The 16,045-nt window shown below is 37.0% G+C and overlaps 1 protein-coding gene and 1 pseudogene across 1 annotated transcript in view; both read right to left on the bottom strand.

Moving 5' to 3' along the window:
• LOC107747475 (E3 ubiquitin-protein ligase DTX3L-like) overlaps nucleotides 1-6,160 on the bottom strand; it is a 16,305-nt gene extending 10,145 nt beyond the window's left edge. The window contains exons 1-3 of the mRNA XM_016562005.1: nucleotides 6,093-6,160; nucleotides 3,012-3,095; nucleotides 853-1,081 (exon numbers count right to left, since the gene is read on the bottom strand). Of these exons, the coding sequence (XP_016417491.1) occupies nucleotides 853-1,081; nucleotides 3,012-3,095; nucleotides 6,093-6,110 (331 nt within the window). The 5' untranslated portion in view covers nucleotides 6,111-6,160. The remainder of the gene's footprint in view (nucleotides 1-852; nucleotides 1,082-3,011; nucleotides 3,096-6,092) is intronic.
• A 3,557-nt stretch (nucleotides 6,161-9,717) lies between these two features.
• Nucleotides 9,718-16,045, bottom strand: part of LOC107747474 (myb-related protein B-like) — a 10,017-nt pseudogene continuing 3,689 nt past the window's right edge.

The raw sequence follows: 16,045 nt of genomic DNA, 5'->3' as shown, positions 1-16,045 counted from the left end.
ATTTCTCCGATCACAAATGCTGACATGGTTTTATGTTTACGCGGCGCGATGCAACGCAGTGCGTAAAAAGACAGTATAAGTCATTATAATCTGTAATTATGTCCCCACTGGATGCAACAAATGCCTCCTTTATAATGGGTTTTTAATGTTTTTGTCTCGTCGCTCCGGCCGGACTGGGCATCACAATATGGTAAGGGGCGTAACATTTTCGTCACACGCTTGAGGAATTCGGCCAATCATAACACACTGGATAGTTGGCCAATCAGAGCACACCTCGCTTTTCAGAACAATGAGCTTTGTAAAAATTGACGCGTTTCAGAAAGGCGGGGCATAGAGGAGAAACAATAATGTACAGTATGTGGAAAATAATGTGTTTTTGAACCTTAAACCGCATAAACACATTTCATTACACCAAATACACAAAATAATGTTCTTTTTAGCAACATCATATGACCCCTTTAAAGCAGTCTCAGTTTACTGCCATTAAAACAAGCTCAATTTCCTTTGTTTGTAATTGAGCCATGGCCCATAAATCAAACCATTGTTTCTTTGCATGACAGATGGAAATATTGACCTTTTAAACACCTCTTCACATTTGATACTCAAATAAAGTAAAATAAAACATACTGGATCAAAACGTAACACTCCACTTTACTACTTTACTCATTACTTTACTCATTACTATAGATATAAGTTATCTGTAATTGTAATGTTTGTTACCAGTAACATGTTAACACCCCCAACACTGGTATTTGCCCTTCTGTATTAATATTGTATGTATTTGAGCTATTTCAGATACTAGCATCCATGAGATTTAAATTGAAAAATGTATTGTATATGATATTATCTCACCTGTTGATGGTGTTATCTGCACCTCTGCACAGGATGGATCATCCATGAGTTTAACGCTGTGGACTGATGCTGTTCCTTCCAGTCTGGACAACCAGCTCTGAAGGGCTTTCTGTAATCTAGCTCTCCATCTCTCTGGAAATGGTTCTGTCCAGTCCACTTTGATTTTAAATTTAGCGATATCCAGTGGTGCTGAGGGTTGTGGCATTTCATCACCAGCTGTATAAATGTCCTGTTAGAGGAAAAACAGTTATAAATGCAGACTCTGAATTTCCATTGTTGATATTGCTTGTATTATTAGAGCATTTTATCTATTAATTGTAATTTGTATTTGCAAATTCACAAATGGCTGCAGTAATAAAGAAAATCAGACACAGTAGTCCATCCTCTGTTCTTAAATGGGTCATATGATGCGATTTCAAGTTTTCCTTTCTCTTTGGAGTGTTACAAGCTCTTGGTGCATAAAGAAGATCTGTAAAGTTGCAAAGACTAAAGTCTCAAATCCAAAGAGATATTCTTTATCAAAGTTAAGAGTCAGCCACGCCCCCCTAAAACGCCTCATTCTAACACGCCCCCACATATCTACATCACTATGTGGAAAAATTTGCATAACGCCGCCCAAATGTTAACGCAAAGAAAGAAGGCGTAACTTTAATTCTCACTGTAGTATTGTTGACGCTGCAGCCATGTCGTGAAGACGCTGTGTGCTTCGTTGTGAAAGCGAAACTACTTTGTTTGGTCTTCCAAAAGAGGACGATATCTGCTTCGTCATGTTTGCTTTTTAATAAGCACAGGCTGCGACTGTGCCAGACGTTACTTCATGCAGAGAACATAAGTTAGGCTACATAATCACATAACTGAATGCCAGAATGTTAAGTATATTGTAATTTGCTTAGCCAGTATTATAAATTAAACTCAGGACTTGAATTTCGTTTTAGAAACAGTTTTGGTGGAAAACATTCAGGTACAGAAATGGAATAAACTGTAAATTAAAAACAGTAAATTCACTATAAATTAAACAACAGATTAATTCTTAAAATTAAAGTTACAAAAGTTATTCAGTCAAGAGCAGTGAGTGATTTTGTCTTTTGTTGTTAACATAAATTAACCATAACCAATAGGCCTAATTAATTAACATTGTTAACATTAACATTTGGTATGAAAGTGACAGCAGCTACTTTTGAGAGAGTGAGAGCGAGAAGACGCGATACAGCTGAACCTCTCACGCTGTTGTCAAATGATTGACTTAATCTGATATTCTGTGTGAATTTTTTTTAACTCATCTAACATACATTGTATATTAAATAAATTGAAATTGGAATTTTCCAAACGTGCGAAACCTGCGAAAATGAGTAAAACCAAAATGCGCAATCCCGCACCGAGATTCAGGACGTGATTAAACATATATTCTATTATATAGAGATTTGTAAAATAAATTTCCACAACTTTTCCAAAGCTTTCTGGGTTTTTCATGACTGTACCAACCCTGTAAATGGCTATTTTTTATTTTTTTAAATCGTTTTGATAAATTTCTGCTCCACTTGTGTGGAGGTAGTAAGACGGGACAAAGTCCCTGCAAGATATTAGGGTATTCTATAGCCGACAGGTGCTTGTGGTGTTCGGCCAATCACAATGCACTGGTTCAGCTGGCCAATCAGAGCAGACTGCGCTTGTCAAAGGAGGGGGCTTTGTTGAAAACGACGTGTTTGAGAGAGGCGGGGCGTAGAGGACCTACAATAATGTACAGTATTTGAAAAATAATGTGTTTTTTGAACATTAAAGCATGTCAACATATTCTGTTACACCAAATACACAAAATAATGATCTTTAAAATAGCATCATATGACCCCTTTAAAATACTGAGGGAGGGAATAATCTGGTGAGTTTGAATTCTAAACTGGTGTGAATGGTATGATTATACCAGATAAACACCAGACAACAGATATAAAGTCTGGGAACAAAAATGTGAAAAAATAATTTTTCAATTTACCAGTAAAATTGTTGTTTGATAATTATCACAAATATATGTATTGTAACGAAACAATCAATTTTCATTTGCACAATATGCTTTGGAATGTATTAATTCATGCATTTGATATTGCTGATATTCTGGAAAGATAATGGTGCTCAGAAAATCCATTGCTCTATTCTTTAGTCATTACCTCCTCTGGCAGGAAGTATGACTGATAGATGTCATCCAGAGATGGTCCAGCATCTTGACCCTCAGTGCCTGCTGTATACAAGTCCTAACATTAAAAAAAAACAATACAAAATTATTTCAGTCATTTTAAAAAATATGACTCTATTTATATATTTCAACTCAAGTAAATCTCGTCCCAGTAGACCTTCATACTTTTAACGTACTGTAGGATGTACTGTAAATACAACAGACTGCAGCCTATTGCAATTTTCTATTGTTTAACACATGTCACACAAACAATAAACACAGTCAACTATATACTGTGGAGGAGGTTTAGAGCGAGGAAAAACTAATCTCAGTTACCACATTTACCCATTTGTTCTTATGGGGGCAAAATGCATGCCTAAACGCTGTTGCATGTTTTGCACATCAAATAAAGCAAACAATCCAAGCAACTGAAAAAAAAAGAAGCTAAAATGACAATGTTATATTTTAATTTTAAGACAGCAATAGCCATAGTAATTTGTTTTCATTGATTGCCACAAACCAACCACTATTCTCAATACTGTTACTATTTAATGAGAGCTAAAAAAGCGACAAAAAGACTTGCTCAAGGAAAAAGACATGATGCATTTTAAAGAGTTTACTAATAAATGGTGAATGTGTTTACCTGCAACCAAATACTCTGTTAGTAATTGAATTGATGGCTCAATTGGACTGAAAAGTCTTCATGTAAACACCTTAATCATGGCCTTTTTATTTAATTTTATTTTATGGAAAGTATACAACACAAGGGTTTTACATGCTTATGAAGTTATGTCAATTTCACTTACACAATCAAGTAGTTCATAATCACAATTTTATCTGTATTTTATATTATAATAATATTTTTATTAAATGATCTACCATAATAATCATTTGTGTCTGTAGCTTAGCTTTCATGTAAACACTACATTCAGATTCATCAATCAGAATGATTTAATTCCGATTGAAACAAAAGTTGTCCACGTAAACGTAGCTAGTATTATTAGTATTATTAGTACTATTGTTTTTATAAGGATTATTATTATTATTATTATTCAATCGTTTCGGGCTTTTGGGGCCCTTAACCTGCTCAAAAACTCTTGAAATTTGGCACACACATTGAAATCTGCATTCATCAGGGCAGACAGAGATTCTCATGGGGGGATCACGGAGAGGCCCCATACCACATACTTTCTAAATGGCCATTTTCGAGGAGCTCTGTAGCACACACCGTTTCACCTATACAGTCACCAAAATTCATACACATATAGAGCTCATCAGCCCAAACAACTCTTATTTTTACCCGATTTGCTTCAAACTTCATCAGAATTATCAAAACATGGCAGATGTAAAGCTGTGAAGGGATTCTTGAAATCTAAAATACTGTTGCTATGGCAATGCGTCAAACTTTAATATTATTCTCAGGTGTTTATGAGGTACTTAACATTCTTAGATTTTCTTGAAACTCGATACACACATCAGGATTAATGATAGTTAGAAACTGGCAAAAGCTCATAAATGGGCATGGAGCAGGTGCTCTATAGTGCCACCTTTTGACAAAAGTAAGGGGGTTAGTTTTAGCTACAGTCACCAAACTCGGTACATATATTGCTCTCATCAAGCCAGACAACTTTCAAATTTAGTCATTAGCTCCGACCAACAGCAAGTTGGCTATTTTGGTTTGAATGTGGATTTTTTTTTTTATTCAGGATGTGCCTTATTGCATACTCTTCCTAGGAGAATCATGCAATTCAAACCAAATTTGTTAACATGATGCCAAGATACTGAAGATGCTAAATTGTGAATGGTTTTTTTGATATCCTGAATGGTTTTGCCATGGCGATTTATTAAAGTAAACGGAACAAAAATGGAAACAGTAAAGCCCCGTTCACACCAAGAACGATAACTATAACAGTGTTAAAGTAGTCCAATTGCGGGAAAACCGCGGACTTGGCAGCACGCGTCTGCCGCTTTAAATTCTCGAGCTCATTATAGCAGGATAGATTCTGATTGGCTGTCAATGTTTGTATCGTTCATCAGCTGGAAAAAATCGTTCTGGAAGTGATTCCAACGATATCGTTTCTCTGTGCCTTTATCGTTATAGTTGTAGTGTGGACTCTGCCATTCTTTAATATTGAGAACGATTTTTAGAACTATATCTTTATCGTTATCTTTATCTTTATAGTTATCGTGCTTGGTGTGAACGGGCCTTAAGTGTCTTATATCTTTAAAGTGCATTGTCCCAACTCCTCAAAACCTTTTACATATGGAGAACAATTCATTTTGAGGAAACATGCTTAGTTTCATGAATTTCTGATGCTCTGGGGCCTAACAGCAGACATCAGACATTTCAGCTGACAGATGAAGGCTGTAATACTAAGGTTGTCATAGGATAATAAATATTTTAAGTCTAATCCCTTTTCTCTCAGTTTCCATTAGTTAGATAGATCTTTGTGTGTATCTGTTTCACACTCTTGATTCCAGAGTAACCCTTTCATTGCTGTAATTCCAACAACCAGACTGCCAGATGACTGAATGCATGTGCCTGCTGTGCACCGTTTTCTTCAAACCACAGGGGTGGCCGTGCCACCGGGGCTTGGGCCCGTCATCGCTGTTTGCAGCTATATTTCATTAATTGTTCTGCCTCTCCCACTGCCTTTGTATATTATTGAACTGACGTCTTATGATCATGGTAGCATGTGACTTCAGGAAAATGACCTAGTTTATTATATTTATCTTGAGCGCTTATCCAGTCAAAGGGCTTCTTTACAGTGCAGGATTTGCCTTAAGTCATAAAAACAGAGCATTGACATTTTATAAAATGTGAGAAGACTTGAAGGGTTAGTTGATTAAGAAAGACATAGAGTGTGTGCGTGTGTGTGTGTGTGGTTTTGAATCCATGCTCAAATAAAGGAAAAAAAATTAAGAAAATTATTTAACTGATAAATTATTTACCCTATTGATATACAAGAGATTGTGAGTAGCTGATCAATGTATTTTGTGTGTGTGTGTGTGTGTGTGTGTGTGTGTGTGTGTGTGTGTGTGTGTGTGAGAGAGAGAGAGAGAGATTCATACTCACATATTCGTCAATGTCCATTGTTTTGACGGTCTGTTCCTCCGAACGGCAACTGAAAGAAAACTTTAGCTTTAAGTAAATAGTAGGAACGAGTCTTGTTTATTTCACAAAAAAAGAGAAAGGCCTAAGAATAACTTGCTACTATTGCTAATAAGATAATGTCGATGTTGAATTGCACCCCGCATTTGTTGTCAGGTCGCTTTGACAATATTAATAACAGTGAAACACATTTAGTTTCATTTTCATTTTGTGAAGGGTGTAGTTCTGTGAATCAAAAAAAAAAGCCTATCGAGCATTTAACGTTAATTTAAATTGGGTGCGTCTTGATTTCTGTCTTCACACATTATGCATGTATTATTATTATTATTATTCTTTAGACTGCATGCATACATCGATTGTTGACGGTCACCGTGAAGGAATATCGTTATTACATTTACAGCGCATTTCGAGAATATTAGCTCCATAATACTGTCGACAATATTACCGACAAACAAGAAGTACAAAACTGGCTCTTAATCTTGTACTTACCGAGAACTGTGAGCTGAATGAAATAAGCGGTCAACCTTCAGCTCAACTGCTTTTTGAAACAAACGAAAACGAAACTCATGAGGCAGCAAACAACACGTTTGAAAAAAACAATCCAGTTTTTGTATTAAAAAGAGGACGGTTATTAATCTGTGTGTAATATATTTGTACAGGGATGTCAGTGTGCTCATGGATGTCTCAAAGACCCCAAAACCACCATGTAATAGCCTATAAATATAAATATACTAATAAATATAATAATATAAATACAAACCATGACCAGGCTGATTAAAGACAGTCATCTGTAGCTTCAGGCACATATCATGAGCACTATGAAAGATTTGTAGCCTACTGGTTTGAGGGAGCGTTTTGGATTATGGACTAGCCAGAAGCAAGAACTTAAAATACCTCAACCATGAATTTATTTCTTACAAACACACACCTTTTCACTTCACAAGATGTTAATTGATGAACTGGAGTCGTGTTGATTGATTACTTGTGGATTATTGTGATGTTTTACGTCCACATCCACGGAGAGCATCACATCTGAAGCTTGTGAACAAAACCTCATTGGTTCTTGTGCATCTCCCACACCTTTGAGCTTCTGCGTTTACCATATTTGATATGCTTCATGTATGTGTTGATCATTGTTAAGATGGAAATGAAAGCCTAAATTAAATCTCTTCATCATATAAAGTATCTTATGTATGTATTTCTTCAATTGGATTATTTAGGGCCTATATTGTAAAGAAATATTTATTAAGATCCCTTTACAGTTATGAAATTTATAATGCATGAAAATGCGTATTTTAATCTAAATAAGTCAATTTATTTAGCATTTTCTTGTTATTTGGCGTGAGTTTAGTTGGGTAGTGTGTGCTGGCTGAAATCATTTGTTTTATGGCAAATGCATGAAATTTGGCAACCCCGCATCAGGTTATAAGCAGATGTATTTGTATTCACTTATTTAAAGTCACCTGTGACTGAAAAGAGATATGCAATCATTTATGGATTTTTTTTTAAATATAATTTTTAGTGTGTTTTTTATTATGTGAAAAAAGAGTGTGTTCACTCTTATGTTATGAATGTTATTCATCAGGCATGTGATCCAGCTAGAGACAAAAAAGCAGGAAAATCTGACCACGGCCACAGCACTTATTATTTAAAAAATATGTATATTTTAGCACATTAAAATATATATATATATATCTTATATAGTAATACTACATACTATTGTCCTGTAAAAATAAAAAGCAGAATTTAATGATAATTAATCATATATAATATAATAAACGTATTAATAGAATTGTTATTATTAAAGTACCTGCCAAAAGTTTGGAAACATTGCAATTATTAATGATTTTGAAATCTCTTCTGCTCATCAAGATTGCATTTATTTGATCAAAATAAAGCAAAACAGCAATATTGTGAAATACTACAATTTAAAAAAAAAAAAAGCTTTCTATTTTAATATATTATAAAAATGTAATTCATGTCTGTGATGCAAAGCAGAATTTTCTGCATCATTACTACGATTTGCAGTGTGTTCCCAATTCATTTATTTTTTATTTTATTACTGATTTGCATGAATCACGTGGGTCATGATTTTAGGCCGGACTGATCATCCCTGATTCATGCGTGTTTATCAACTGCTCAAATAAACTTCTTATCTAAAGTGCAGTAATGACAGGGACTGTCTCCCTGAGAAACCTTGAATAAATCTTACTGAGAGATAATAGTGATCAAATGTGACTTTCCAGTTCCCTCTACAGTACTGTAGCATGACAAAGACACTCAAATGTATGAGAGGTGGTTTGAGAGATGAATGACCTTGCACACTGAAAACAAACCTATTTGTGCTCACTGCACCCCTGAAGACAGAGGAACTGAATCTGACCTTCGGACAGTTCTATTACTGTTATCATATAATGTAACGCACAGCAATAACTGAATGGTGCTAATTTAGACCTCACAGCAGATCCAGAGCTGAAGCTGTTCAGCAGTCACTGCCATCTCTCCCACTCTGTCGAACCGACTCATTTTAATTAGTCTTTCAGTGAAACATGAACTACAGGTGGAACTGCTGGATCATAGGAACATTGCTGTCAGTGAGCTTGTTTTGTTGAGCAGAACCGATTTTCCATTATTTAATAAACTGGATCCTTTTACTCAAATGCTTATTTATAGCGAGGCAGCAGTTCTTGGTATCACCTACTGTCATTATACATTTTAAATGTGCAGCATAAAATGTATAAAGATGAGATTCACCATCTGAAAATCTATTTCATGGCTTTACAGTAAGAGCACAATGCAATCATGATTGTTGGACTCAGTTTTAGGCGTTTGCATCGAGGTCTTATCCGGATGTAGTGGTTTGGTTGAAGAGGGCTGTGAACACCAATTAACCAAGTAACTGAATATTTTCCACTTTTTAAATATGTTTTAAAGTGTAGCAGTGCAGATGATCTCAGAATGTTACAAACATGGACTTAAAGCTCATTTTGAGTATGTGTTTGATTTGCATTCCGTATTCTTTCTATGTGGTTTAATTAAAGAGCTCACACAATTTAAACACTTGTTGCATATATTGACAAACTTATTTTGATTGGATATGACACAAAAAAATTGTTTATAAGTGATTTGACTCCAAACCTGTATTTTATTTATATATATTTTTTAATAGATTTGACCTTTTGGTCAGTCCATTTATGTTCCTTGGGGAAAAACTCATCTAACGTAACCTCACATAAAACAACAAACACTTTACCTCTGCTTAAATGCTGTAACTACTGCAATGTGTTACAAGCTCAGTTATATACATTTGATTTAGCGCAATACTGTCACTGCATGTCATAGATTCGGTACACAACCAGATAAAACTGCACCTTACATCCATCTAAAATCATCTTTAAATGAGTAACATACAGCTTATTCCATTTGTGTAATTAAATGACAAAGTAATTAACTAGTTCAATTTTCCTGATATTTGGAGACAATTATTTTTCAATATGCTAGTTACAGAGATATATGGTCTCAAGTGTTACCATCAAGACGTTCAACAGCCATTTTATTTTTCTTTTGTAGCATACAATAGCCTACATATTTTGTTTTTCAGACAAAAAAAAAACATGCTTTCATGTTTCTATGCACACTGAATTAAGGCCTTAGCCTGAGGTCCTAAAGGTTACTTTACACAACTTCAAAATGTGTAATATGTTGATCCTCCTAAAGCCAAGAAAAATTTCAACCTATTTAATACAGACTGTATATTCAGCCAGTACATCACAAGAGCGGAGTCTAGCAGATGTCTAGTTATCCTTACAGAAATGCAGAATATGTGAACAGAATACAAAACGATACGGAGATCCCTGAACAGTAACCTGATTATTTACTCGGCTTGGTATGCTCGACATTTTATATTTGCAGCCACATCAAAAACAGGTTGACAACACATAAATAAAACAAAATAGCAACACTTATTATACAGGGTTAAATTAAGTAAACTGGTGTTCTGAATATGCTAACATGCCACAGAAAACAGGACAAAAGCATTATCAGCATTAAAGTGTCTGTTCTGGAACAAGCAATTGGTTTCATATTCTACATGACATTTAAATGTTTTTGTTTTTTTAAATCAACACAAAGTTTACACATTATGCTTTGTAAAAAAAAAATATATATCCAGAAGCTGCATTGGGACTCGGCGTGGGATCAGGAAAGTATGAGCGCTCGGTTTGGGGCATGAGATTTTAAAGAGCGAAGGTACCGCTTTGCTTTCTCTGTCATGATCAGCTGGTCTTTTGTCCGTCCACAGACAACAGTTTCCCAGGCTGGAGACATCTATCAGAGGAAGAAAAGGAGATTATATATATATATACTTATTAAATCATGGTTACAGTATGTATCAGGATTTAATTATTGTTGATGAAAACTCAACAGTAAAATGCTTTAAATGCTAAATAACCATGTGGTAATGTCCATTTTTGTCTAGTGAAATAAACACTTTTTATTTAAAGGAATAGTTCACCCAAAAAAGAATGAAAAAAAGAAAAACTTTGATGAAAATGTGCTCACCCTCCGGCCATCACATATGTAGATGAGTTTGTTTCTTCATCAGGTTTGTAGAAATGTAGCATTGCATCAGTGTCTCAGCAAAGGATGCTCTGCAGTGTCTGATGAAGACACAAACTCATCCAAATCTGGGATGGCCTGAGGGTGAGCACATTTTCAGAAAATCTCCATTTTTGGATGATCTATCCCTTTAACAACACATAACCACCGTCTGTCATCAGTGCAAAAATGGTTTTGCATAGTAAAACACTTAACAGTTATGAACCGAGACAAAACAGAAAAACTAAACATACTAGCTGTTGTTATAGTCTATGTTATTAAAAATGATAATAAACTGTGTTTTGTAAACATGTGGTTGTCTGATTTAACAGCACTTACAGGTAATGGAGGACTCGGTTTCAGTGTGGGAGGCACAGGTTTAGTGGGCAGCCCGCTCTCATTCGGGCCAAGAATAAATCCTTGATCCAACACGTTCTCTTCCTGCTTCACACCACAAGAGGACACGAGAGCGAGCGACCGTGCCATGTGAGCCTGCGGTTTCAAAATACAAAACATGCCTTAAATCTTTTCAGTGATACTGGGCAAATGCAACCCCGTCGGCCCGGTTTCTGTACCTTCTGACTTGTTTTGACTGCGTGTTTAATTTGCTGCTTTCGTGCAGCAACAGTCTCACTGCAGTCAATGACATCCAGAGCCAAAGACTTGCGCACTTTCTTCATCAGCGGCCGGTACTGTTACAAGACACACAAATAATTCAATATAACCGCAAGCTGGCAAATAAACAAGTCACATTTATTGTTTTTGGAAAATACCGTGATATACATTTTTGGTCATACCGCCCAGCACTACTTGTACATGATATTATTTCTTCTCCGTGTGCCGTCTTACCACTTGTTTGCGTTTCTTCTCTGTAGGAGTTTCATCTTCTACTATCAGCTCAATTCCTGCCTCACTGCGCAACACTTCTTTAAGGTCTTCCTCCAAATTTGGGGTCGGAGGCTTAAGAGAACCAAAAGAGAGACAAAAAAAACTCAGTATCAAAACTAGAATATCAAACAGGAGGTTGAGCATCAGTGAGTTGTATGTGAGATTTAAACTTGCTTAAACGTGACAATAAATTCTCACCAGGGGCCGCAGAGGGCCGTATTTCTCCAAGGCGTTTTTAAAAGGAGTGGGGGTTCGGGGAGTCGTGTCCAGATCAGATTTGTGATTTGGTGTGATAAACCTACAGGAGGGCAAATGAAAAGTTTAACAGTGGCATTGAACTCAAAAGATGTGACTAAAGCTCTCTGTGAGCGCTGAGACGTACAGGGAGTTCTCCTTCTGCGTGAGCGGGGTTTTGTCGCGGTGCAGGGGTGTCGTGACGGTGGCCTTCTGGCTGCAGACAGGAGTCGACGTCAGAGAAGGATTCTCCAGGTCCAGCGTGTCTTGCTTGGTCCACATATTAAGGAACTGTAAAAACAGCAACATAATATTAAAACTCAGAACTCCTTTACAGTAAATAAACGAGCTACCACTGTGAAGCCTTTCTGAATCAAACATGTTTGATGGTTTCCATCTAAGGATTTGTGAATGGGTGTTTGCTATACACAAGCAGACATTGTCACATTCAAAAAAATAATAATCTTGGAAGTGTCAACAACTTGTTTGAACGGAAGTCAGTAAAAACAACGCTTCAGTGCACTGAATCAACAGTGAATCATAATAAATTAAAATTAGCTGGAAAAGATGGCTGATGCATATTGATATCTTAGAGCAGGGCGGCTGATGGCTGATAAAAAGCTGATATACAAATAATTTTTTAAAAATAGTAAAAACATGCTTAACTGCTGGTGAAATTTATATTCATTTTACATGATATTCAAATTAGAAATAACGTAAATAATCAAAACATTTGAACCTCGTTAAAAAAAATAACAATTGTAAAATAAACAGATTTGTTTAGATGGCGACTTCTTGATTTTGCCTGTAAACTTATCGCATTCTTCACAAATAAAGAAACTGTTGAAAATATGAATAAAAAGGAATTCAACTCTCTAACTAGCAGTGCACTCCGCACAATAAGTCTGACTTTCATATACTATGCCATCAAAATAAAAATCCTGCTTCCAAAACATCGCCCAATGTCGATAATAATACTAATAATAAAAATTTTAAAAACTGCTAAAGATCAGCCAGTATATTGGTTGACCCCTAGTGCTAACTGGTGGATCTGGATCCTATTTAGGTGCAGATATGATGTGAGACGCATTGGTACCTGTGAAGGAGAGAAAGGCAGGATTTTGACGGGTGTGCTCTTGGGGGTCATGGAGTCGTTGGGGTCTGGGGACAGGGCGATGCGGCGGCGACTGCGGCGGCTCAGGATGGACGGAGGCGTCACCCCGCCGGGTGAGATGGGGATGAGCTCCCCTTTGCTGCCCTTGCTGAGCTCCTGCAGGGTGCTGCCCTCCAGACGAAACTGCAGCAGCTCAGGGCTCTGGCTCTCCTCCGGCAGCTCAAAGTCCGACATCGTACACCAGCCCTCAAGATCCTTGTACAAGACATTATTACTATTGTCAGACCATAGACTGTACAAAAACATGGACGTCCGTAGGTTTCTGAAGAGCATTTTTGAAGCCCAAAGTGGTTGCTGAATCCACACCCTCCTAGCTCGACGGTGGTGACAGCAGCAATCCACCTGTCACTCAAGTGGTCACGCCTTTAATTATGCAGAACCTTAAGGATTAATATAATTTAAAGGGATGAGTTATAAAAAAAAAAATCAGAACTTTAAGGCTTAATATAATTTAAACAGATGAGTTATAAAAAAAAAAATCACCCCCCCTCCCCCCCCCTCAGTTGTCATGAAGGCAAAATTAGCTATATAGACTAAAATCACTTTTTGTACCAGGCTGTAAACATGTTTTTTCTGCTGTAAAGTTGGGCATTTTAACATAGGGGGGTCCCTTTGGAGCCAGTCTCTAGCGGCCAGTTGATGAATTGCAGTTTAAGTCACTTCCGTGTTGGTTTCACGAGAGAGCGGGAGGTTGCCGCTTGGGTCAGGCCTACACTCACTCAGCAAAAGAGTCTCCATCAGGGCTCAACAAGAAGGATTTAGTCAAGAGATTCGCGCGATCGACAAACTTTAAACTCGTGATTTTAAATTATGCTGCGCTTTATGCATTTGCCCACTGCCATATTCATGTCTTTTCCACTGTGCGCTGTATGTAAAATGAGTGTTACCTTGGCTTTACTTGGAAAAAAAATACGATTCATGCACACAAACTTCCCAGAATACTGAGTGCTCTGTTGGTTACGGTGTTTACTTTTTAATTATATTTTTATTAAATATTTATTTATTTGTGAAAAATACTTCTAAAGTCATCTAAAGTATACGTATGTTTATTTAACATTTATTTTTTAATCAATTTTCAAATGTTTTCAAATTTCTTAAATATTAATTAAAATAAATAAAATTATATCGGCTTTATATCGGCCACCGGCCACCCTGCTTTCCAAGATACCGGCATCGGCTGTCAAAATAACCAATATCGGTCGACCACTAGTCAGGATAGTAGTTCATCTCTGGTCAAGATAATTCACATGATCAGATTACAGAGAGTATGGTAATAGTCATTTTTAATTATTATACATAGCAATTATAATATATACATGGCGTGACATGCGATCTGATAATTACGGATAGTATCTGTTGTGTTTAGGGTTGAACTGACCCCATCCATCAGCTCCATCACCTCCTTTAGCGTGGGGGCCGCTGAGGGAGAGAGGAAGCCGGAGCGGTCCATCACCCACGTGGACACATTCGAGTCTCCAGCTTCACTTTTGGGGGTCACTGGAGCTTTCGGTGTCTTGGGAGATGCAGTTTTGTGTGGAGCAGAGGTGACTTTCTCATGTGCATCCGGATCCTGTGAACACACCAGAGCGCAAGAAATTAATACATATGATTATTTATTAAACACACAGGTTTTAGAAATGGATCTCAACCACACATCATCATACGAACAACCAAACATGGCGATCACGGATTTGTGCCACAAGCTGTAACTCTATAAAACCCACTGTATCATGCTCGATGTGCAAATTTCTAAGGCCTCTAAATGATCAGCATGGACCAAACTTTGCTGAAAAACCCGTCGCACACAATCTCTACTTCTGTCCTCTGACTGATAGTTTAGACTCATCAAGTAAAAAGCTTTTTAATACAACTCTAAAAACATCCACCTTCAGCTCGTGCTTCACGTGTCTTTTTGCTGCGAAACCTTTACTGATTTTTATAATGTAAACAATAAGAATAACTTTGATATTAGTAATAGTTCAAGATGAACACTAACTGGACTGAAGCAGCTTTGCTTTACTAAAAAGGCAGTATTGTGACACAAACTCACAATTATAAAAAAAATGTCAGAATTGTGAGCTGACTTTTTGCCTGGACTTTATAACTCACAATTGCAAGTTTATACCTGAGAAAAAAATTCTGAATTGAGAGATAAAGTTGCAATTCTCTTTTCATTTTTTTTTTTTAAAATCCATGGTAGAAACAAGCTTCCATACCAATCAGACACGTGTCAACATGTTTTAAAATATACAATATTTTAAAATATTTTCAACAGAAGCTTCTAGATCCCTGCATGCCATTACATTCAGCCGTGCTTCATTCAGCTGATTCTGAATACAAGAACATTGTTGGACGTGAGCGTAAACCAGCCCAACTATACGAGGCTTCCCTAAAAGCCAAGTACTCTTTCAGACAACCCGTCACTCCTAAAACCTGCAGTGCGTTCACCTTCCAGGAAGCAGTTTGGCGATCTCGGCCCAGCGGTTGCCCAGCACACAGTGAGCCTTGTAGATGATGAGATCTTCGTCTGGGGTCCAGGAAGACTTCTTGACGTCTGGATTGAGGTGGTTGTGCCAGCGTTCTCTGCACTGCTTCCCGAGACGGCCCTTCAGGTGCTTGGCCACCATCGCCCACTGCTTGTTGCCGTACGTTTTCACGAGCTCAATCACCTGGACGCACATTTAAGCAGCGTAGTCTTCACATACTTTCTCACCGATGCATTTACAGACTCCTCTGATAGATCAGGATTACTGGTTGAGAAACTGCTGGACCAACTGTAAAGCCCTATAAAATCCTTTTTATTTTTTTTCCCGGATTCTGGGGGCAAATGTATCACAAGTCATATTAACCCACTGAATCTCAAATAAAAGCCTATCTCAAAGTAATCACTTTACTTCTGTAGTATCTAATAGAGCCCAACCGATATGGGTTTTTTGGGGCCGATACAATACCGATATTTGGGTGTAAAAAAAGGTCGATATCGATATATCGGCCGATATTCTTTGTGTATATTATAGTACAGTAC

The sequence above is a fragment of the Sinocyclocheilus rhinocerous genome, unplaced genomic scaffold (genome assembly GCF_001515625.1).
Source record: "Sinocyclocheilus rhinocerous isolate Xijiao unplaced genomic scaffold, SAMN03320098_v1.1 scaffold6280, whole genome shotgun sequence".
Taxonomy (NCBI): Eukaryota; Metazoa; Chordata; class Actinopteri; order Cypriniformes; family Cyprinidae; genus Sinocyclocheilus; species Sinocyclocheilus rhinocerous.
This window is presented reverse-complemented; position numbering and strand designations above follow the sequence as displayed.